Source organism: Sus scrofa, chromosome 2 (genome assembly GCF_054392235.1).
Source record: "Sus scrofa isolate SSC_HxYL_T2T_F1_AM1 chromosome 2, Sscrofa_HxYL_maternal_Yorkshire_Landrace_v2.0, whole genome shotgun sequence".
In the NCBI taxonomy this organism is placed as follows: domain Eukaryota; kingdom Metazoa; phylum Chordata; class Mammalia; order Artiodactyla; family Suidae; genus Sus; species Sus scrofa.
The window spans coordinates 126,707,278-126,732,125 of record NC_139384.1 but is presented as its reverse complement, the minus strand read 5'-3'; the positions used below and the strand labels follow the sequence as shown (position 1 = coordinate 126,732,125).

Below are 24,848 nucleotides of genomic sequence, written 5' to 3'. Positions count from 1 at the left end.
TCTGAAGCACATGAATAAGTAGAAGTAGCCAATAGGGTTTTTACTCATTTCAGTCAATATTTCTGAAACATTTTCTTTTTGGCCTCCTACCAATGTATCAGTGTGGAAAACTGAGGCAGCGCAGATCTAAGCATAGAAATTCATGTGTCATTTTGCTTGAAAAGTGCTCTAGACCAGTGCTCTTCCAGCACAGTAGCCCTTAGTCACATGTGGCTATGGAGCACTGGATGTACTAAAGGTGCAATATATAATCATGCTTTTGAAAACTAAGTACAAAAATTAAAAATTTAAAAGATCTCATAAATGTTTCCTATTGATTATATACTGGAATAGTAGTTTGGACATACTGGATTAAAATGCATAGCTAATTTTACCTGCTTTTTTTTTTTAACTTTTTAAAATGTGGCTAAGAGAAAATTCAAAATTATATATGTGGTATCATTTATATTAGACAGCACTTATTCTAGACAATGACTTCAACTATATTGTTCTAATTTCAACCTTATTTATGTATTCATGGGATAAATGAGCTCTTATGATTAGAGAAAAATCATTGGGATTCCAATTAGACTTTTTAAATGGGGGAAATAATTCAAGATTGTCCTTCTTTATGGTAAAACGGTTTAGTTTACGCTTTGTATCTGAACTTAACCTGAAAACAAAAATCAATAATAACTGTCAGCTCTAAAATGTAAAATGTAATTTGTTTGTTGAAATTCTTTTAATTATTTTGCTTTGTGACTACAATGACTACAATGTGTCAATTAAAGGAAACATTATGAAATAGTTCACCAAATTAAGGTTCTATCTGCAATAGTCTACAATTACTTAGCCAAGTAACCTTTGAGATAGATATCGTTTTAACAAGTCATGTAAATGTTTACTGTTCTTTCAAAAATGTTAACCTAATTATCCTAACTTAAACTGCATCTCTATGAAATCTTAGGTTGAATCATTTGGCTGAAATGGCCAATTTTTGTGAAGGTTTGACTTCTTTCCACTGAAATGACTCAATCAGTCACTCTTTAAGCATTATCAGGATTTAATCTTTAACATACAAGTCAAAATTTAAAACTCTCATGGAATTTTAGGGAGTGCAATTTACAGGTTAACAAAAGAGGAAAGTACGCTCAAACCCTTGAGTATTTACCAAGGAATAGGCATGTGTACTCATGTAAATGGGTAAATTCTTAAACACACACTGGCCTTGGCGTTTGCAGTGGCCTTCACTGCAAACCAGTCCACTGGTTGGACCGACTGCAGTCAGCCCTGAGTTTGGGATGATAGGAAGACTGCCTGCGGACCAGCATCGTGGTGAGGGAGGGACAACGTGTTATCTCCCAACTAGTAGTGCCATTCTCCACTAAGAGTCCTTTCCCTCTCTTCCCTTTTCCAATATATGGGACACTTACCATATATATACCTGTTAAGTTTTTCTGGAAAAAGTACACGAGGCAATTGGTCTTTTAAAATGGAAATCTTAACGCCTAGGGAAGAAGGCATTCTTAAAAGTTAAGACTAGTGAGCCCCTTTTAATAGCTAAAATGGAAATTCAGAGAGAGAGAGTAAAGAAGGAAAGAAACACTGAATAAGAAAAGTACTCTCTATTAGTTAATAAAAATAAAATGAAACAAAAATCTTTCTCTGAGCCCAGATGATGTGCCCTTAAGGGCTTTTTCCTTCACATCATTGATCTGGCAGGATCCTATACTATGGAAGATAAAAAGTTCTACCTTATCTTCTTCTCATGAAAACAGTAATAAAAGAAGATTTGTACTTGGAAAGCAGATTGTCTACAAGGTCTGATAGTCCCCCGAAATCAGAGGTTTAATTTCATTTTCCAATTTAATAGTCCTGAGGAAGAGCCAAAAGAATTTAAGATCTTTTTTTGATGAGGATTTTTATGTGATAGTCATTTTTATTGTCCACAATATTGGCCTGAAAATAACCCTATTTTAAAATTAAGGAAATCTAGTAAAAATATGCTGCATAATTAATTTGATAAAAACGTTCATTTCAGCTCAAACTAGAAATACATCTGAGGTACTTGGAATTTAACTGTAATTTTTATAAGGAAAAAGTGTTCATTTGAAAACCAAAGAGGAGTTCTCTTGTGGCACAGTGGATTAAGGCTTCGGTCACTGTTGTGGGATAGGTTCAATCCCTGGCCTGGGACCTTCCACACGCTGTGGGTATGCACCCCCACCCAAAGAAAACCAAAGAGAAATACTTTGAAAAAAATATCACGGTAAAGTATTCAGTCTAATGTTACATTTCTTAAAATTCTGATATGAAATCAGTATTTTTTCCCTTGTTGCTTTTTGTCTTTGTGTATTAAAAGTTGCATTGTCTTAAATTGCTCAACATGGCAACTTTAAAATCTACATTGCAAATTATGCGTGCCTCTATTCTAAGAAAAAGATACATTAGTTTTTCAGAAATATCCTTAGTCCCTAGACAGTATATCTAAATAACCACCAAATGAAGGAAAAAAGGACTTTTAAAAAATCTTTTTAGGGCCGCACCTGTGGCACATGGAGGTTCCCAGGCTAGGGGTTTAATTAGAGCTGTAGCCGCCAGCCCACACCACAGCCACAGCAATGCCAGATCTGAGCTGTGTCTTTGATCTACATACCACAGCTCATGGCAACACTGGATCCTTAACCCACTGAGCAAGGCCAGGGATTGAACCCGCAACCTCATGGTTCCTAGTTGGATTCGTTTCCGCTGCGTCACAACAGGAACTCCCGAAAAAAGGACTTTTATAAACAAAAATGTTTCCTTACTATAGGAAAGTCAGTAATGAATGATCTTATAATGGGATCTTACTCCCGCTCCATTTAGACACTTTTGGCACCAGCTTTTGGGATAGATTTTTCTAAATATTTGAATATAGAGTTTATCCATAAAAATGTTCCTATTTTTCAAGTTGTACAAGCTCATGAATAAATCCAACTTTATCTGAAAAATGACAAGGAATCAGTCTTTATTAGTTAAGTCCTAGTCTTACCTCTTTTCTTCCCTAAATTTCTGTATTTCACCCTAAGTGTGCATCAGAAGGATTTATTAGGGAGCAGGTGAAGGAACACATGTATTCCTCAGCATGAGTTTGTAAAATATTTTTCCAGGACTATGAAGTGGTGGAATTTTGTGAAAGAAAAGACAAGATTAAAAAAAAAAAACAAAAAAAACCACTCTCCACATGAACTTTAGGGGCATATGGTTTCATAGCCCTTATTAAAGTATGCTTCAATTTCTCACCATTATAAGTGGATTTTTTTTTTGCACATATCATACAACTCTAACCTGACAATCTCCTTGTAAACAGTTTGAACATATTACTGAAAATAATGTGAATGTCATGGGAACACATCTTACAGTGCTACCTAGCATTAGCTGAGCAACAGTCCAAAGGAATTACCGCCTTGTGAAGAAATCCAAACGATGTAGGATGGTGAGGTTTGCACAGCAAAAACAATCTGTTACTATTTACTTCTAATGTGTGCTACTGGTCCCTGAAACTGTATGTTTTTAAATGTTATGTTGTTTACTTGCAATTTCAAATTTAATTCATCTGTATTAAGTATCCATTACAAACCATAGATGACACTATTTTTTCATAAAGCAGTCACATGCATTGAAGTTAGGATTACCAACTGAGATATATGTATTTTTTGCACCTCAAAAACAAAATCACGATAGTGCATATCATGCTTCCACACCTTCCCTGCTGAAGGACAAAATGTATAAAGTGCCAGGATTTGGCTCCCAGATTGGAAGGAAGCCAATTTAGTACTCTGGCAGGATCACATCATTCTGCTGAGCTCCAAATTCCAGAGCAGGGTTTTCTTGCCCTTCTTTGGGGGCCGCTGCTTCCTCAACAGTCTTCAGCTTTTCCTCCACCAGGCCCTCCTCTATTTCCAGGTCAGCCTCCTTTATCCCATCCTCCAGTGCCTCAGACACCATCTCGGTGGCCTCAGTGGCACTTATATCAGCTTCTTTAACTTCCTCTACAACCTGCACCTTCATCAGCTCAGCCTCTGCCCCCTCAACTGCCACTTGAGCCCCATATCCATGAATTTCCTCTCCCTCCGGAAGAGCTTTAACATCTTCACTGCCGTCCTGTGTTGGAGATGGCTCTTGGCTGGCCTTCTGGCTTTCCTGGATGCTGCCATGACTACTGCTGGCACTTCCCAACCGGGAAGAGGCCACCACGGCCTTCACTGCTGCCTGAGTGGAAACAGAAAAATGTCAAGGGTTACTTCCACTTAAAATCCCAGGTCTGAGCTCAAGCTCAATTTGGCATTAAGGAGCTTGTTATTATATGCTAGTGTTTAATCTTTCAAAGTACATTATTCTAAGATTGTCTAATGAAAACCTGCTTGGAGAATGAATGGCAAAATTTGTTTAATCTCCAATTAGCACATTTAATTATTTGGACTACTGAAAGCCTGAGTAAATGTATTTTCCTATGGATTACCAGTATTCAAAAATTTTATTTTATTTTTCAAAAAATTTTTAATAATAATTTTTATTTTTTCCATTATAGCTGGTTTACAGTATTCTGCCAATTTTCTACTGTACAGCAAGGTGACCCAGCCACACATAACATATATACATTCTTTTTTCTCACATTATCCTCCATCATAAGTGACTAGATATAGTTCCCAGTGCTATGGAGCAGGACCTCATTGCTTATCCATTCCAAAGGCAATAGTTTGCATCTATCAACCCCAAATTCCCAGTCCCTCCCACTCCCTCTCCCTCCCCCTCGGCAACCACAAGTCTGTTCTCCAAGTCCATGATTTTCTTTTCTGTGGAAAGGTTCATTTGTGCCATATATTAGAGTCTAGACATACGTGATACCATTTGGTATTTGTCTTTCTCTTTTTGACTTATTTCACTTAGAATGAGTCTCTAGTCCCATCCAGTATTCAAAAATTTTAGATTGTGTTTTCCAAAGTATGTGCTTCATGGAACACTAGTTCCATGGATGTTAATATGTACTATGGAGATAACAGAGTTTCATGGTCAAATTTATTTGAGAAATCCTGGGTTAAGTCAAGGTTATTTAATCTAGGGTACTTCAAATTAATTTGACCATGGGACCCTTTAGGTTTATTTTGTCTCTATCAGCCTGTAAGCAATTTCTAAACAGAACACTATTTTTGACACTCAGCTGTTTTCTGAGACGCCCTGCAGATAGAGCTAATCCTAAACATCATTATGTGAGAGAAAAACATCTACTCTCTATCTCATATATATTTCATAAAAAGAGACATATTTTGGTAGATAGTTTCCCCTATCAGTTGATTTATTTTAATTTTTGCCAAGTATGATAATTATTTATCTATATTACAAAATAGTTTTAAAAACTGTTTCCCAGTTTTTGCATATTAAGAAAGAGGACAATTTTCTGAATAAATATCAGTTTCCTGAAAATGTTCAAGCAGTGCAGCCCTAAGTGAGAAGCAATAATAATGTATTCATTTGGTGAGTGAATCTCAACATGTAACAGAATTCTCTTTATTAACAGTTAATTCTTATGAGAGGATTAACAGAACTCTAAGTGGCTTTTTATCAGCATTGTTGGGGTTTCAAAGCAAGATTTTTCTTGGTACCGCAGGCGATGAATAATAGTATTAGATAAATAATAGAATTATCTTGGATTGTAAAGGTATGTGAGAAATCTTTTTTTTTTTTTTAATAAAACAAAATAAATGCATCTTACCTTGAGCTTACGCCGGGCATTGAATTCCTGGAGCTTCTTTTGAGCTGTATCCATGTGGACAAAATTGGCTGCTTTACCTGTGACCCACGGGTGCTGGAGAGCTTGGAAGGTAGTCAGCCTTTTCTTAGGATCCAACACAATTAATTTTCTGACCTGAAGTTATAAAGAACCACAACTTTTTAGGTAGACTTCTGGGGTGATCTGGGCTTGCACCTCAGCTTATGAACTTCTAGGTCTTATTCTATTTCCTTGGCAGTACACCAGATATACATTATTATTCTATTTCCTTCACAGTATGCTATATATACATTAAAAAAACAAAACAAAACCCTTTTAAGCCCCAGAGGTCACTGTGGGGACAGCTTCAGGTCCCGCTAACTGAGGAAGTCTGAGAAAGCTGTGGTGTGTGCTACCTGAGAGCCCAAACTGGCAGATAGCTTGCCCCTGGAGGTCAAAGAAACAAGTCCTGCCTTGCCTGTGGACTGGAAGTTCTTTGAAGGAAAACTAGCATCTGAATAATTCTAGGCTGCACTTTACATCACTTAGAATTCAGAACTTAAAATACATCTCAATGGAGATGGAATCATTCATGCATCCCTCATTTCTGTGAGGATTGAATGGCAAACAAAGAGGGTAGTATCATAGCCCTTAATGTTTACAGCATGAGTCTATCATCAAGTTCATAGGTCTCTCTAATCCCTTCAGGGTACTTGAAAGACTAAGTCAACAGCTGGAGTAAAAAGCAATTTAGAATCAAAGTAAAGATGTCAGTGGCTTGGGGGTATGATTTGTTTAAAGGAATGAATTCAAACCAGTGGTAACCCATTCTGAAAGGTTTACCCCTGCTTCTGAGGATAAGCAGACAATAAATTGCTAGGAAGATCAACAACCAAGATAATTCCCAACCGTGGGCTCAGAAGTGGGGACCTGGAATGAGGCAGAGATTATGTGGAGTCAGGAGGCATGTTCAAGTCCTAACTTGTTCAAAGTCTCTACTTTTGTGACTTTATACAAAGACCCACATATGAACGGGGTGACTAAAAAGGCCCCTCTTGGGCCCTTTTCTTTCTTTCTTTTTTAAAAATGCTGCTCCCTGGCTGCATAAGGGAGGGAAGAAGGAAGAGAGGAGGAGGGAGGGAGAGAAAGAGAGAGGGAGGCAGAGAGACGGAGAGAGGGAGAAAGTGACGAGGGAGAGAGGGAGAGAGAGGAACTTTTGCATGCTGCAGGTGCAGCTCCCAAAAGATTAAAAATAAAAAATAAATGGAAGGAGGACTAAATAAGGTGATTACTGCGGATGTTGGTGGCAGTTACTCAACATGTATTATATCCCTTAATTCTCCCAACAATTTAGAGATAGGTAACAGTATTATCCTAGATAAGAAAACTAACACCTAAAGAGGTTAGGTAACAAGGCCAAGGTCATACCTACAGTTTATAAGAAAGTGGGCACTTGAATCCAGGTGTGTCAGACTTCAAGAAGCCTTGGTCTATTTCATGATTCACTGTTTCATTCAATAAACATTTACTGAGCCTGTACTTTTATGTCCATATGGTACTAAGATTTGGGCACACATGCTTCATCCTCTCCCAGAGCTTACAACCCAATTAAGAGAACACCTTTGAGCCAGTATATATAAATGATGACTACCATGAAGAGGAAGTGCAAGGGGCAGAGGAACAGGTGGCAGAAGGAACAAACCAATTGTGAGAATGGTGTGCGGGAGATGAAGTCTCCCAGAGGATGTCACATGGCAGCCAGGGCTTGAAGTAAGAGTTTCCCATGCAAAGAGGTGTGTGTGTGTGTGTGTGTGTGTGTGTGTGCGCGCGCGCGCGCGCGCGTGCGCGCACATGTGTGTAAAGATGGAGAGGAAGAATGAGGAAGGAAGGAGAAAAGACCTTCACAAAGCAGAAGAAAGAGCAATGGCCCATGGCCAGAGCTACCCTGATAAGGGACTGGAAGTCTGAAGATCTTATTAAAGATTTTGGATTTTTATCCTCAGAGACTTAAAGCACAAGAGTGACATGATGCAAATGATTTATAAGACCATTATTCCTCTGGATCCTGTGTGGAGAGCATACTTAAGAGAGCACAATAGAAGGCCATGGGCCAGGAGAGGATGGGGGCTTAGACTGGGATAGTGGTGGTAGAGGTGGGAGAGAAATGGATGGATTGAAGAGCTGTTTAGGAGTGTGGGGCCTGATGTGTGGGAGAAGCTGGGGTGACACACGACACATCACATGTGCTGCCTCCCTTCCCAACCACGCTGGAAAAGCCATGGCCCATAGGGAATCTGTTTTCATGGAAGAACACAGATGGTAAGTAGGGAAAAGAGAACTATATAAAGGGTCTGGAAACCTGGATCCTTAGCTCTTAATGATAGCTTTCCGCTGGGAACCTGTGTGAACTGGAACAGTCACTTCATTCTCTGGGCTTTAGCAAACTTATCTTTAAAATGCAAGGAAGATTAGATGGCTCTTAAGATCTCTTGGAGATCTAACATTCTGTGATTCAAAAGTCGGCTTTAGTTCTTTCTTTATGGTTTTGCTCTAGAGGACTGATGGTAAATGTTTCAACTACACGCCAGTATCCTCTTTATTTTAGAATAGGTGGGCTAAATCCTCAGAGGGTATGTGTTTCCGGAATGCAAACAAACATCACTGTTACCTGAAGTGATAAGCCAAGTAATACAAACAAGCAAAAACCAAACAAATGTACAGTGTAACTTGTTTATAATGCCAATCATGTGCAATGGGACTTGAGTTACTAAGAGGATATCTTAATAAGTTTGAACATTTCAAGAAGCAATGTTGTTTTACTCAAAGTATAACTAATCTATGTAATTGTAAACCATTTTAAAATAGAATTCTATGTAAATTATGTTTGGATTCATCCAGCACAGCCACCTTCATAGGTAGGGTTCTACACTGACTAGATGGTAAAAACTCATTAATACTGCAGCAATTTGTAATTTCTGATAATTTAGCTAGTGATGAATGAAACATACCTAGTTTTCATTATCTATAAGGAAAATGCATTCATGTGCATTATTTTATTACAATACTTTACAATTTAAAAAGAAATAAGATTTTAAGGAGGGCAAATTTAAAAAATGGCACTGCCCATTAATTACCTAAGAATGAATGTAAGAGATTTAGTTTCATTTTGTTGTGGTCACACTTACCAAATCCTTCGCATTTAGAGACACTTCATCCCACCAGGGGGAGATAAAGTAATATTCACAATTCAGAATTCTCCTGAACATGAACTGATCACCTCTTTCATCATAGAATGGTTCAAATCCACAGAGTCTACAGGGACAAAAGAGAGGTAATAAAACGCCTTTAAAAGCCTAAGTATATTTCACCAAGATTTGGCAGAAATTTAAGAGTGTCCATTTTCACAGCTTCCTGTTATGAATGGAAATCTGCTCAGCACAAGTACGTAATTGCCTTGATACAATCCACTTTTGATTGTATAAACACCTAGTCATATCTTCAAGAAGTAAGAACAGATGCATAACCAATCTAACATTTCTATAAGAGGTATAATCATTTTAATGAATATGACACAAAACAACAACAATAATAGCTAACACTATTATAGGCACTATGCTAATGACTTTTCATGGTTTTTTTTTTTTTTATCACCAGGAATTGAGAAGACAGATTGATTAGAGTTCCAATTTATTACAAAATGGAAAAGTTAGGATTTCGAGAATAAAAAGGTAAAAGGTGGAAGAAAAGTTTTTAGTCATTTTTATTCAGCCCTATTCACTGAATTCTTCCATAGAGATCAATAAAGTATTAGATTTCTAGCCCATTCCAGTTTGGATTTCAGAGTGAGCAGAGATAGTAGGTAACATCATTGTCAGGAATGGCCTTTGAAGACTTACTACAATCAGCAGATGCAGCCAACAGAGGCAAGCAGCCTCACATCCCCTCGACCTGGTATGTGACCCTCACTTTTGCACATCTCAAAGACATCTCACTATGTTCACCTTCATCTTCTACCACAGGTCAGCATAAAAATGTATGAGAAAAGTGAGAAGAAAGAAACAGAGCCATCTCTGGCATCCTAAAGAGAAGAGACGAAAAGTGAGTTGTTGGTTTGGGACCACCAAGCTTCCACTGTTTACAGGTCTGTGGAGGTTCTGAACTCATTAGAGATCAAAGGGGAACTTGGAAAAAAAAAAAAAAAAAAAAGTCCTTGCCAGGGCATGTGTTGCATTTGACAAAGAATGGGGGGAAAGATGAATAAATTAAAAAACGTTTCCCCAAATTTTTCTTCAAACTGGCTGGGTTGGTTGTAGTACATCCTAATGTAGGGGGTTTCTAGAAAGAAGCAATTTCTCACATCCTTTTGGTCAGGGAATGCCCTGTTGGGAAAGTCTCTGTCTCTTTCAAATATCCTGAGGCCAGCCAGGAAAAGCCAAGGCTGATTTTGTTTGTTTGTTTTTTGTTTTGGCTGTACTTGTGGAATATGGAAGTTCCCTGGACCAGGGATTGACTCCAAGTCACAGATGTGACCTACACCACAGCTGTGGCAATGCTGGATTTTAACCCACTGTGGGTGCTGAAGCCTGGGCTGTGCAGTTTTCCTCTCCCACTGCAGTGCTTCACACATGGAATCCTGTTCCAGCATAAGGATGCCCATAACTTGCCAAGGAGGCAGCTCAGCCTTACCCGGCCCTCCTCTGCCCTACACAATAGCAGAAAAATAGAGCTTGTTTTTGGCTAGTCATAAAGAAATTAGCCAACTTCCCAGGCTTAGTTTAGGGAACTCTCATGTTTCCCCTTGTGGAAATCTAGAGAGAAAAATGACAGTTCAGAAGAAACAGTAGTCAAATGCCTTTCTTTCATCTCAATCATGTCAGCAAATTTGAACACTGGTGACAGAGGTAAAGAGTTTGTGTTTTCATGGAGTTCCTGCTTTGTGCAAAGGGACTATCAGTGTCTCTGGAGCACTGAGACACAGATTCAATCTCCAGGATGGCACAGTGGGTTAAGAATTTGGCGTTGCTGCAGAGGCAGTATAGGTCACAACTGCAGCCCAGATCTGATCCTTAGCCTGGGAACTCCCTATGTCTTGGGGTGGCCAAAAATTGGGGGAAAAGTTTATATATTCAGCCTCAAAAGCCAGAACTGGAAGAAATGTGACAGAGAACAGTGTGTGCATGTAAACACACACACACACACACACACACACACACACAGAGAAAATCCTTCAGAAATGGAAATATTTGAATGGTGACAAGGATAGTTTAAGAGGACATTAGGATTATAAGGGCTGGAAGTGTGAGTGTATTATACAGGGCAGCTCCAAGCCATTGGGCAGAATTGGAGGGCTGAAAGCTGAAAGAGTTTGAATCTCTGATGTTATCTGATTCTGACCGGAGAACATTAGCAGTTGCTTTTTTCTGTGGGGACAAAGGGTTTAGGTGTAAAAGTAGAAGGATCAGAATTCTTGTGAGAAATAACAAAATGGTCTTCATTTCCAGCCTACTGTCATCCTTAGAAACAGCAAAGTCATTTAAAAACAAAAAGGAGTTCCCATTGCAGTGCAGCATTAATGAGCCTGACTAGTAACCATAAGGATGCATGTTTGCTCCTTGGCCTTGCTCAGAGGGTTAAAGGATCTGGCGTTGCTGTGAGATGTGGTGTAGGCCAGCAGCTGTAGCTCTGATTAGAACCCTAGCTTGGGAACTTACACATGCCACAGGACTGGCCCTAAAAAAATTTGTGGGGGAGTTTCCTGGTGGCACCGTTAAGTTAAGAATCCACCATTGTTGCTGCTGTGGCCACCATGGCTGCTGTGGTGCAGGTTCTATCTCTGGCCTGGGAACTTCTGCATGTGGCCAGCATAGTCAAAAAGAAAAGAAAAGAAAAGAAAAGAGAAAAGAAAAAGAGAAGAAAAAAAGAAACAGCAAGGTCATAGTACAAAATACCTTGGTGGAACTTTTAATAATAATAAAGGAGGTACCTAAACCCAATGGCATGATCCACTGGAAAAAAATGTTCCGATGAGCTTGCCTGGTAGACTTCATCAATTATTAATGAACTACAGATTAAATAAAAAGTCTGTAGCCTTAGGGGCTGACAAAAGTTAGAACAGAACTAAAGGATATGAGTTGTGAGCAACATTGTTATTTGCATTTTGGAGGCTACTACTTCTTATTCAACCAATACCTATCAACTGATGACCTTAAGTGAACTAGGGGTAAGAAACTTGACAGATTTTAAAATTATTTTCAGTGTTATAATAACATGCTTCTCAAAGAGCCACATTTCTCCCCTTCGTTTCCCCATATCAGTGATCACTGCATGGAGTTTTAATCATCCTAGTTCAGTTTTTCAGGGCAAATTTTACTTAATTTCCTACCTCCATCTCTCTGAGTTCTTAAATATTCTTTTTTCTTTTTCTTTTTAGGGCCGCATCTGTGGCATATGGAAGTTCTGGGTTAGGGATCAAACTGGAGCTGCAGCTGCCAGCTTACACCACAGCCCCAGCAACACCGGGATCTGAGTGGCATCTACGACCTACGCTGCAGCTGGTAGCAACGCTAGATCCTTAACTCACTGAGTGAGGCCAGGGATGGGAACCCACATCCTCATGGACACTATGCTGAGTTCCTGACCCACTGAGCCACAATGAGAACTTCTCTTGCATATTATTATTATTATTATTTTCCTTTTTAAGGCAGCACTGCGGCATATGGAAGTTCCCAGGCTAGGGAAGTCCTTCTCTTGCATATTCTTAACGTATCAACCCTTCTCATAACATTTCAAAATAAAACGATAATTGGGCAGGCAGGTTTACATTTTGGAGGCAAATCTGCATCATTATTTGCAGTTCAGTTTTTCATTTAACATCACTAAGAATGATATGTCACCTAAATAATTCAAGAGACAACATTTTTTGGCAGCATAAAAGTGACCTCAATATAAGCTGAAGGAATTCTATGATGTGGCCTTGAGAATTCGTTTTAATGAATTAAACATTTAGTGTGGCAAACAGCCATTACCTAACAGTTTGCACTTTCATAAGAAAAAGCATGATTCCCTACACATTCCCTACATTCTTCTCAAGCTTTAATATATTCTGGAAACACAGGTCACAAACTGATCACTGAAAATATCTTTGACATTATATAATAGCAGATATCTATTTTATGGGTTGCTTGTTAAACCTTTTTGTGGTCACTACCAGACAATATACCAACCCAGGTGAACTTAGAGTTTGCTAATTTGCTTGAGGGACCCAACCTTAGTTATTCCCTTCCTAGCTCATATTACCTAGGCAGTGCACTAAGAGTACTTTCAAATTAGCCAAACCAAACCAAACTTCTTTCTATTATGGACTACACTGTGCTCCCTAAAATTCCAGTGTTGAAGCCCTAACCCCTCATTGTGGTGGTATTTGGAGAGGGAGCCTTGGGCAAGTAATTAGGGGGGAGATGAAGTCATGAGGGTTGGATCCTGTAATGTGACTAACGTCCTTAGAGGAGAAGAGATCAGAGAATCTGCTGTCTCTTGTTGCCATGTGAGGACTCAATGAGAAGGGCACTGTCTACAGGCCAGGAAGAGAGCTCACACCAGAATCCGACCTACTGGCATCCTGACCTGAGACTTTGAGCCTCCAGAATTATATAATCACATGTCTGCTATTTAAGCCACCCAGTCTGTGATATTTTGTCACAGCAACCTTCTTTGAGCTAATATACTTTCTTCTACACTCTTCAAGATTTTTTTATGGATTTGAAAATTATAGGTTCCAACAATTAACTATGCAGTGTCTTCTAAATGACAACCAAACCTGCTGTTTTCTCTTTTTAACTTTCAGTGGGTAGGTCTTTTTTTTTTTAAATTAAAGTATAATTTATTTACAGTATGCTAATCTGTACTGTACAGCAACGTGACTTGGTTATACACATATATACTTTCTTTCCTCCTTTTACTTAATTTATTTATTTATTTTTTTAAGGGCCAAACCCATGGCATGTGGAAGTTTCCGGGCTAGGGGTCAGAACTGGAGCTGCAGCTGCCAGCCTACACCACAGCCACAGCAACACCAGATCTGAGCCGAGTCTGTGACCTATACCGAAGCTCTCAGCAACATCAGATCCTTAGCCCACTGAGTGGGGCCAGGGATTGAACCCACATCCTTATGGATACTAGTCAGATTTGTTACTGCTGAGCTACAAGGGGAACTCCTATAATTTGTTTTTTATATTCCTTTCAATCATGGTCTATCCCAGGAGACTGGATATAGTTCCCTGTGCTATACAGTAGGACCTCACTGTTTATCCATTCTAATTGTAATAGTTTGCATCTACTAACCCTAAACTCCAAGACCATCCCTTTCCCTCTCCCCTCCCCCCTTGGCAACCACTAAAATCTGGAACAAGACAAGGATGCCCACTCTCAATACTTCTATCCAACATAGTATTGGAAGTCTTAGTGATGGCAACAAGACAAGGAAAAGAAATAAAAGGTGTCCACATTGGAAAGGAAGAGGTAAAACTATCACTATACACAGATTACATGTACCATATACAGAAAACCCTAAGGACTCCACACAAAAACAACTAGATCTGATAAATGAATTCAGCAAAGTAGCAGGATACAAGATTAACATTCAGAAACTGCTTGCATTCATTCTTTACACTAACAATGAAATATCAGAAAGGGAACATAAAAAAAAATACCTTTTAAAATTGAACCCCCCCCCAAAAAAAAACCCTAGGAATAAACCTGACAAAGGAGGTGAAAGACATATACTGAAAACTATAAAACATTAATAAAGGGAATTAAAGAGGATGCAAAGAATGGAATGATATACCATGATCTTGGATTAGAAAACTAATATTGTTAAAATGGTAAGATTACCCAAAGAAATCTACAGATTTAATGCAATCCTATCAAATTACCCAAATCTACTTGTTTTGGATTAAATTTTGGAATTCACTGATATCCTGCTTTTGTAGCTGTTCTAAAATCAACCTTCTTCCTCAAACACTCTTCCATCATTCTTGCTTATTTTCTTTGTATTTGCCTGCAATTCCATAATCTCTTTGGCCAATTTCCTGAAATTCCATGTTTATTAGTAGGTTCCTGTAGTAGCTCAGGAATGGAGTTGGGGATTTCAGAGAATGAGAGATTTATCCCATTTTTTTTTTTTTCTACAAGAGGAAAGGTTTCGGAGTTCCCGTCGTGGCGCAGTGGTTAATGAATATGACTAGGAACCATGAGGTTGCAGGTTCGGTCCCTGCCCTTGCTCAGTGGGTTAATGATCCGGCGTTGCCATGAGCTGTGGTGTAGGTTGCAGACACGGCTCAGATCCCACGTTGCTGTGGCTCTGGCGTAGGCCGGTTGGCTGCAGCTCCGATTCAACCCCTAGCCTGGGAACCTCCATATGCCCCCGGAGTGGCCCAAGAAATAGCAAAAAGACAAAAAAAAAAAAAAAAAAAGGAAAGGTTTCTCTGAGTTTAGAGTATTAGACTAAAGGTCCTTGAGAACTTAGATATAGGAAACAAAATGAATAGCCAAAGGCATTTTAAAAAACTCCTGATATAAAATGCACCAGTTTGGGATTGCTTCAGAGTTTAAATAGCCGTTTGCCCTTTAAAAAGGAATACTATTCTAATCATTTTGATGAGATGCAAATAAGTAAAATAAATTCAAGTTTAATAGATGGACTTGAGTTTCATGTTCATTATTACCATCAAATAACAAACTCTTCCCCAAATCTGCTATACACTGCATAGCAGAATGAGACACAGGAAAGCCCTAGACAGAAGTTCTGGCCCCCCAAAAATTACAAAATAAAAAGCTTATTCTCAGAAAACTCTCTAACTCCATTTAGTATGTCATAAAAAAAACACAAAAAGTCAAAAATAAATCGTGCTTTTTAGGAAATCTACGAGTACCTAGAAAATACTACAGCAAGGCAAACAGTATGTATAGAGATTGCTTTTCTTTACTTACAAGATATAGGTGATTATTCCTACAGACCACATGTCCACCTCAGGTCCATAGGCACATCCTCTAAGAATTTCAGGTGCTGCAGAAAGAATGAATATTGTGTTAAATTGGAGTTTAAATTCAATACTCACATTTTAATAACAAGCAATGGGAAGAAATGAATTCATCAACAGAAACTTCAGAGCAGTTTTATAGTCAATCTTCTCTCCTCACACCAAAGTATGATGCTATAGTTTTTTTTACATCTGTTGTAGTGGGAGAGATTACAGTCTCTCTGTGTTTGGGGTATACAAAGTTATTGACTGTAATTTCTACATCAGAACATTATGATACTGCTCAAATCTGATAGACAGTGCTACATCTCTGCTACAAAACGAACTCTGACAAAGGAAAGAAAGAAGTGAAAGTTTTGCATAGCAAGGGGAAAAAGGCACAATCATGCCACCTGAGGCACAGGGTGTCCATGAGTGTGTGTGTGTGTCAGTGTGCAGGGCAGAGACCAGGGCAGGTGGTGGAAGGACTGGAAAGTCTGGAGTACTAGAAAGTTGTCTCAGGAGCTTGGAGGGGCTCTGGCATGTGTCCTGGTACTGAGAGCTACATGTAGATTCCCAGAGAGCAGATGTCCTCGGTCAGTTTGGGACTATGAACTGAGAAAAGGGGCTTCCCTGTGTGCAATGAGGCAGCTTTAATCAGCCTTGCCCACCATGTGAAAATGGAAGATCTTCTCAGCCATGAAACGGCCACAGAGCATAGAATAGTGAGATCTTCCATGTTTTTGTTACCTTAGAGCTATGGAAAAGGAGAGTTAACTGGGTCCAACGTTTGCGCTGAGGATTGGAAGTGTTTGCTTGCCTAACTAACAAAGGAAGAAAAGGGGAAGTGAGAGCTTTACCTTCTACAAAGAAATAGAGCTCAGCTTTATAGCCCAGAGCAGTCAAGAGAGGCATTTTGAACAAAAGAGCTGTAGGTGTCAGTGGGGTCCTTGAGGGAGCTGACTGGTGAATGCTGAGGGCATCTTGAGGGAGGCACTGGGGACAGGGGCACTGTACTCCTCCCTCCCATGGTGGGGGTAGAAGAGCATGAACTGGATCCCTGTCCAAGCAGCCTGGGAATACTACATTTAGTGCAGATTGTCAAAGTGAGCTCTGGAAGAAAGCTCTCCTCATGGGACTCTGAATTTAGTTTACAGTTAGGAACACGGTGGATTTTCCACTGATGTCTTCCCTTCTCTCCATCCTTCTAATTAGGATATTCATTTCCCTGTAGAAACTATGCTACATAAAATATAGGCGATGAAGAGCCTGTGCAATGTAATGAGAGTGTGCATTCTAGCTCTCTCAGCAGCAAATCAGCAAGATGCACCCTTTGAAGAATTGGATCTGGGGCCAAGAAATTTTTCTCATCTATAGGAAAATTATTCCTAGAAAAATTTCCTTTTAAGATTTAATTAACATAATTGAGAAAAAAAAATGCATGCTCAAAGCCAACACCATCCTCTTTCAGGTTAGCTTTCATTTTCAGAGCCATCTGTACCCCACAGACGGTTCCTTTGGGCCCCAACAGCCTCTACACTGAACTCCCACTCACACATGCTTTGCTCATCATAGTACAAAAGGATCTGAGGTTATGTTGCCACTTTCAGGAGGGCTGCTACTGTCAAGGAGCTGAAGGCACATGGATTTGACATGTACAGTTGGTACCATGTGCCCTTCCCCATTCCAGGTCTCCATATCAGTGAAGCACTTTCAAGTCTCACACTGATAAGCAGACATAAATATGTTGGGGAGAGTCATATATCTTTTGGGTCTTAGTTTTTTACCTCTAAAATCAAGATGGACTGGACTAGCTAATTTCCAAGTTTACTTTGAGTTTCATCCTGCTAGCTGCTGTGATGTAAGTAAAGCGATAATTAAATGAGAGTTCAAGCAAGAAGAGAGAACAAGCATTCCACCTACAGAATCTGCTGCATTCTCCTCCCTCCTGCCGGAGCACCAACCCTGTGTGCTGCCCTGAGGGAACCTACCCTGTTGGCTCCAGTGAAAGCAAACCTCCAATTCTGTGCTGTCCAGAGGTCAGCACGCTGTCTCAAAGATCAGGTGCTTTCTCTTGGCTAGCTTCCACAGCTCCCAGGCCATAGGCTCCAAATAAAGTAAATACCGTGGATCAAAATCCTCTTTGAATTCACTTTAGAGGACATCTGGGTTTCCTACCCGACATGGCAATATCTGACTTCCCTTCATAGCAGTGTGTGCAACTCAAGAGGCAATTTATTCCTAAGGCATTATGCTGCAATGTGAGTAAACCAGTGGTGAGAAAAGCGAGACTTTCCACCATGAGGTTAACTGAGACAAAAGGCATATAAAATGTCTTTGCCCTCCAAAGTAAACTTCTCTTAAAAAGGATTTTTAAAATGAATTATCAGAAAATCATAAAAAAAAAAGAATCATCAGGAGTTCCTGTTGTGACTCGGTGATAACGAATCTAACTACTATCCATGAGGACGTGGGTTTGATCCCTCAGTGGGTTAAGGATCCGGCTTCGCCATGAGCTGTGGTGTAGGTCACAGATGCAGCTTGGATCCTGTGTTGTCGCTGTGGCCTAGGCTGGCAGCTGTCGCTCCGATTCAACCCCTAGCCCGGGAATTTCCATATGCCACGGGTGCAGACTTAAAAAGCAAAATATATATTATATTTACTAGTCATATTATAAAATTTGAGTGAAATAAACTCTAAACACCTAGACACAATTAGATACCATCCACAGTAATCTTTCAGTATTTTAAACCACTAGTTAACATGGCCTTGACTGAGCAGAACATGCCCTATAATCTATCTGAACCCTTTCCAAGAGCCAAAAGCTTTTCTAGAATAAATTTTAGGCTCTGGCATACTAGCACTTCAAGTCTTCTAGGTATCAAATGTCCTTGTGGGTAATTTGTGGGTAATTTCTTGGAATGAGAAATTGTTGACTACTTCCAATTTAGTTCAAGAAGACATCAACTAGTCTATTCTTTAATGCTGCTTTTCATATCTTTCTCACCTCACTGCCAAAACAGGTAAACAAATAAACATAATGGGACAATAAACACATTTCAAGGTGTAATACAGTTTTTTATTTTTTATTATTATTATTTTATTGGTGTTTTTTGCGATTTCTTGGGCCGCACCTGTGGCACATGGAGATTCCCAGGCTAGGGGACCAATCAGAGCTGTAGCCACCGGCCTACACCAGACCCACAGCAACACAGGATCCGAGCTGCGTCCGCAACCCACACCACAGCCCACAGCAACGCCGGATCCTCAACCCACTGAGCAAGGCCAGGGATGGAACCCGCAACCTCATGGTTCCTAGTCAGATTCGTAAACCACTGTACCACAATGGGAACTCCTGTAATACAATTTTTTAAAATGAATTTTAAATGAGTTAGAATCATTTTTTTCTGAAGTAGTCAATTAATAATTTATTGACCTTCTATCTAAGCAGGTCCAAGTTTTCTGCCACTTCATAAATTTATCATTCATGTTTTTGCTCATTAACATTAAATGCTCCAGAGCTCCAGGATACCTCACGCTCCAGTCTCCAATAAAGAGTAATTCTGGTAAATGGTCTCGGAATTGCCAAGATACCTATCTTTTTAAAAAGCAATTTTAATTGAATATAAAAACTATATTAAAATTTCAAAATTTAATTATGATTTTTATTTACCAACATACCACTTAGACCTCAGAGTGCTGTTCTTTTAACAAGATGGTGGTACTATTAAAACATCTAGAAATTTAAGGTCCAAATAAAGATTGGAATTAATTGTTTATTAAATAAAATCATCACAACTGGAAAGGGTTCTAAAATAAGAAGTATCAAGTACACACCAATAGGGACCATTGATTCTAGGTTTTTCCTCTTTTCCTGAAACCCTAGGAGAAAACTGAGGGACAATTTTGGTCACGGAGTGTGCCTTCGTTTTGTCAATGCCCTGGATGAGCTTTATGATCCCTTCCTCTCTACGGAGTTAAAACTAGAGTGTGGCATTCTTTATCGGAAGACTTGTTTAAACTACTCTTAACTGTTTTGAGAAAGACAAATCCAAGGGAGACTAAGGTGAAGGAAATCAACAGGTTCATTCACTCACTCACTGAATAAATCATGAACTATCTGTTAAGCACCTGCTGTATGACAGGCATTGGTAGGTGGTGCTGGGGGAATAATGCAGAGTAACGGAGAAGTTGTTTCCACCATTACAGAGCTTACAGGGGGGAAGGTAGATGTTGATCAAGAAAAACCACATGAGGTATAAAGTGGCAACCGGAAGTGCTTGGAAGGAGCATGTCTCTAATAGGGGGTTGACCTGGTCAGAAAGATCAAGAAAGGGGATCAGAGAAAGCAAAGTTTAAATAGATGCGAAAGAGCTAGAGAAGTTAACCAAGCAAAGAAGTAGAGACAGTGGTTGAGGAAGGAGAGCAAAGAGGGTTCTGGGTGGAGAAAGCAGACACGAAGAGATTCAGCAGCAGGAAGAGGGAGGAGGCTCTCAGGGAACTGGATAAGTCAGTGTGCGGGAGCACAGCTGGTGTTCAGCGAGGCCCAGGTGTGACCAGTGCCTGGCAGGCCAGGCTGCAAATTCCTCTAGGTCAGGGCTGTTGTTTGTTCCTTTGTTCTTACATTCTCTCCTGTACTTTCATTTTAACCATTCAAAACACGTGGGAAATATAGCCAATGTTTTATAATAACTATAAATGGAGTATAATCTAAAAATTTTGAATCACTATGTTGTAACCTAGAGCTAATACAATATAATCAACTATACCTCAATTAAAAAAAAATGGGGAAAAAAATCTGTTTTCATCTTAAAGCCTGAATCTGATTTTATAGGACTACTCCACCTCCCACAGTTAAGGGGAAAACGCTGCGGGACTTTCACTGCAGAGGCTTATCTTGAAGTCAGAGTTTTCTTGAGCCGCAAAAATCCATGGCATCTTTAGCACAGCATCTAGAAGTCTCTCTAAGCTTTGCCTCTGGGCAGTGAGGAGTCTGGAAGGAGAAGGGAGAGGGATTTACTTGCCAGAAGCAGAAGAGCAGTGTTTGGAAATTCTCTGCCTCTGCGAGGTTCCTAACTTAGCCTAGGAACCCAGAGGAGAAGGATACCTTCAGGGCAGCATCCTACAGGTGGCAGATGCCAAACTGGATATGTAGTCCTTTGTTATGGTGTCACATACAATTGGCAGGATTGGGGCACAACCTTTTTAACTTTGTCAAGTGCAATTTTTGTTTTGACAACAAAGATGGGTAATGTCCCAGTGCAGTATGTTAAGTGTTAAAGATGTGGAATGGATCAGACTGGAACACAGATCTCGAGGGGGCTGCCTCTGGTCAGGAGCAGCTTGTCAGTTTACTACAGTGAAGCTCAGAATACCATCAATTCTAGGCATGCTATGTTGTGGAAGGTTGACAGGAACCAAGGAGGCATTTGAAGCCTCTGTCACTTTAGTTATTTATAACTTGTTAGTGTAGAGCAAGAAAAAAGTTTGAATCAATGTTTTAAAACACACATGATAGGCTGCTTTATGTTCTAACGCATCCTTTCTATTTTCCTTGGCTCTTGATCTTTTACACCGCAAATATCAGTCAATCCAACTCTCGCTTTATGTTTTTCATTTTAGCTGTTAAAAAAGTCTTCCTTGCCACAGGAATTGAATGACATTTATTTCTGTATAAATCTTATAAATGGGTGAAGAAAGAGCCTGTTTATTTTCCTCACTTTACTTTTTACTTTTTAAATAATACCCTGAAGAGAAAATCAAATATTTGAGAACACCCAGTCCTTTCAGAAGAGGAAAAAGAAAACACAACTTATTTTTATTATGCTGTGAAAGTTTCATTTTTATGAAATTCACTTTTCTGTGATTCCATTGAGCCCTTTCCTCTTGGAGTAATCACTATTTATTCCATATCTTAATCACACTGAGTCTCTGGGTCACTGTAAAGTCGTGATGGATGCTGACTCAGGCACAGCAAAGGCGTGTTAACTGTTGAAAAGCCACCTTTCCACTTTTGTGGGATAAGGGAGCATATAAATAAATAAACACATCTCATCCTACTATTAACATTATATAAGAATCTCTTTTTTATGGAGAAGCAGATATAAAGTAATGGACTTAGCATTTGAATTCTGTCTCACGTGTTAAGTATGGCAAGCACTGTGTTCTCCTTTAGAGAAGCTATGCATCTTACTGATAATTATCAATAATAATTCTTTTGAAACATTTAATGTTTATTTTACACAGATCCATTCTGTACCAAACATTCTAAAATGGAACATTTTGTGGGTATGCAGAGCCCAAATAATACATTTTAAGCAAGTCTTCTACCTACTTGCCATCAATCACCTCTTCCTTTTGAACTCGTTTCCTCCCATCATCCCACCCTCACATATGTAATAATAGAGCTGAATTCTCACAGCACTTGAATTCTCTGGCACAGTTGGTTCTGTTCTTGAAGTAGTCCCTACCAGTTATAAGCAAGTGGGCACAAAAAATGATGTGTGACATGGAGACCCAGAAGTTAAGGTTTACATTAAAAGACCGGCTCTAAACCAAAGGGAGCATGAGAAGTGAGAGGATGATGTTGGTGACAATCTCTTTAGACTCAATGTTTCAGCCATCTCAGGCCAAAGTGTACTTGGTTAACTTTGACTTAACTAGGTGGTTATAATCCTCATCTTAGTTTACATATATAGAATATACTCTCAGCTTTTACGGTAATATTATTTAATACCATATGCCAGGTATTTGTTGGGCGATGCAGAAATGTGCAGGACTCTTCCCCCCTCCCCTTGTTGATGACCCTGAATCCCAAGAGATGAGTCATTCAGCTTTTGTGACCATTTCCCAAGCCAGAGAAGCAGCCTTTAATATTGCTGACAGCTTGAGACGGTAGAATATTGTTTTGTTTACTAAGTCCCAAATCTGTGCATTACAACATCTACTTATAATTCCTAACTCTGTCCTGTGGAGCTGCTTCTACAATTTTATGGTCTATGAATGATACTGTGTGGTCTCTTCTCTCTGGCCTCCTTATGGTGATGTTGCCTTGCCCAGGGATAAGTCTGGATCATTTCTTTTCTGCCTTGGTGTTGGTGGATAGTCTCAGGACCTTAAATAGCTGATATTGCTCATATTGATATCAAGAGCCATGACCTTGCTCCTGAACTTCAGGGATATATATCTTTGGCCCATATGTCACCTCCACTTGGATCTCTAACAGGCATCTCAAAATCAACAAGCCCCCAACCTGTTGTTTCAAAAGTCTTCCCCATCTCAGTGAATGTTAGCTATACTCTTGCAGCAGGAGCTTTCTGTCCCCTCACCTATCTTCCCTCTTTTATCACTTCACTCTAAACGACCAGCCTCTTTTCCTGGACAGGCATGTTTCTGCCTCAGGGTTGGTGTGCTCTGTTCCCACCAGGTAGAACATTCTTTCCCTAGATACCCACGTGCCCTCTCCCCTACCTCTTTCAAGCCTTTGTTCTAATGTTCCCTTCTCCTGTGAAGCTTTCCCTGATCACCCTGTTTGAATGGTAACTTAGTTTCTGAGCACTTCCTATCCTCATTTCAACTCTATATTCTTCCATAGAAATGATCACCTCTTTTTATATAATTTACACATGTATTTTGTTTATTATTTGACTTTCTCCTCTAAAATGTACCATCCTTAACTAAGAAAATTTTTTTACTGCTGTAGCTCTAGCACCTAGCATAGTGCCTGGTACATAAGAGCTTAAAAAACATTTACTGAATGAAAAAAGGACTAAAGTTCCACAGAATGCCCTTTGTTTAGGTCAGTATCAGACCAACACAAAGACCCCAAGAGACTCATTTTCCTCTAAATTTAAAACTTCCAAGACAGCTTAAAACAAGCCTGCACTCAACTGCAGAATCCCTGCGTTCTGCAAGCTCAAGAACAAGAAGAGCTCCGACCTTTTCTCACCACTGCTGTATCTGCCCTTAGCCCCACTTTCTCCTTTACCCTGCACTTGTTCATTTGGATCAGGTACTGCAAGCATGCCTGGGACAACCCTATGATGCCTTAGGGATATGGCCTATCTCGGGGGAAACAAAGTCTGTGGTCAGGAAGGGGAGATGGATCTGGGCCCCCCTCACCAACCTGCTTAGCATCCCCTCAGCTTCCGTGCTCCCTTCCTATTGTCAACAAGCCCCACAGGAACTGAGTGTACACACACTAGACATCAGCCTGTCAAGGAGGAGGTTACTGGCAGTGCAGATGGCATTTTACTATGTATTTATTTCTTCCAGTGTTTTTATTTTATTTTTTAAGTTCATTGCAAAAAGAAAGTCATTGCTCTGGGTATTTAACTAGTTTTCAGGTGAAATCATCCCATACTTGTTTAGATTACCAACATAATTCGATACTCTTATTATTCACCTTAGTTATTTAGTTCTCTAGAAATAAACAAAACCATGAAATTGTTCTGAAAGTCTGTATTTTAGGCTATTCAATTTACTTTTATCTCATTTAAAGTTTCCAACATTTTTCTTTTTTGTATTTTATTTTGTCTGTTTTTCTTCCTTTCTCCCTCCCTTTTTCTCTCCCTTTCTTTCTTTCCTTCTTTCTCTCATTCTTTCTTCACTTTTTAGGGCCACAGCTGCAGTATATGGAAGTTCCCAACCTAGGGGGTGAATCGGAGCTGCAGCTGCCGGCCTATGCCACAGGCACAGCAATGACCAGATCTGAGCCATGTCTGTGATCTATGCCACAGCTCATGGCGATGTCAGATCCTTAACCCACTGAGCGAGGCCAGGGATTGAACCCACATCCTCATGGATACTAGTCAGGTTTGTAACCTGCTGTGCCAAAATGGAAACTCTCAACATTCTTCATAGTAATGTGTGTTCATGTAGACAGAAATCTCTTCTTTCTGACTGTAGACTGTTGAAAAATGTCTGTAACTTTGGTATTGTGAATGGAATAGGTTATTTCTTTAGAACACAGCAATGGGGTAACAAGGTAGGATTATCTCTATGATAATAAGACCCTGGCAGATGCCAAGAAGACAGAAATTCTTAATAGCTTCAGGTCTCTGAAAACAGAATTTGGATAAACAGACAAGCAGGAATATAAAATG

At 39.6% G+C, this 24,848-nt stretch overlaps 1 protein-coding gene across 3 annotated transcripts in view; it reads right to left on the bottom strand.

Moving 5' to 3' along the window:
• Positions 1-1,024: 1,024 nt before the first annotated feature.
• CAMK4 (calcium/calmodulin dependent protein kinase IV) overlaps positions 1,025-24,848 on the bottom strand; it is a 224,577-nt gene continuing 200,753 nt past the window's right edge. For all 3 annotated transcript variants that reach the window (XM_085014225.1, XM_085014226.1, XM_021084618.2), the window contains exons 8-11: positions 15,716-15,791; positions 8,914-9,040; positions 5,732-5,884; positions 1,025-4,230 (exon numbers count right to left, since the gene is read on the bottom strand). In XM_085014225.1, coding sequence (XP_084870351.1) covers positions 3,790-4,230; positions 5,732-5,884; positions 8,914-9,040; positions 15,716-15,791 — 797 coding nt within the window. In that variant the 3' untranslated portion in view covers positions 1,025-3,789. The remainder of the gene's footprint in view (positions 4,231-5,731; positions 5,885-8,913; positions 9,041-15,715; positions 15,792-24,848) is intronic.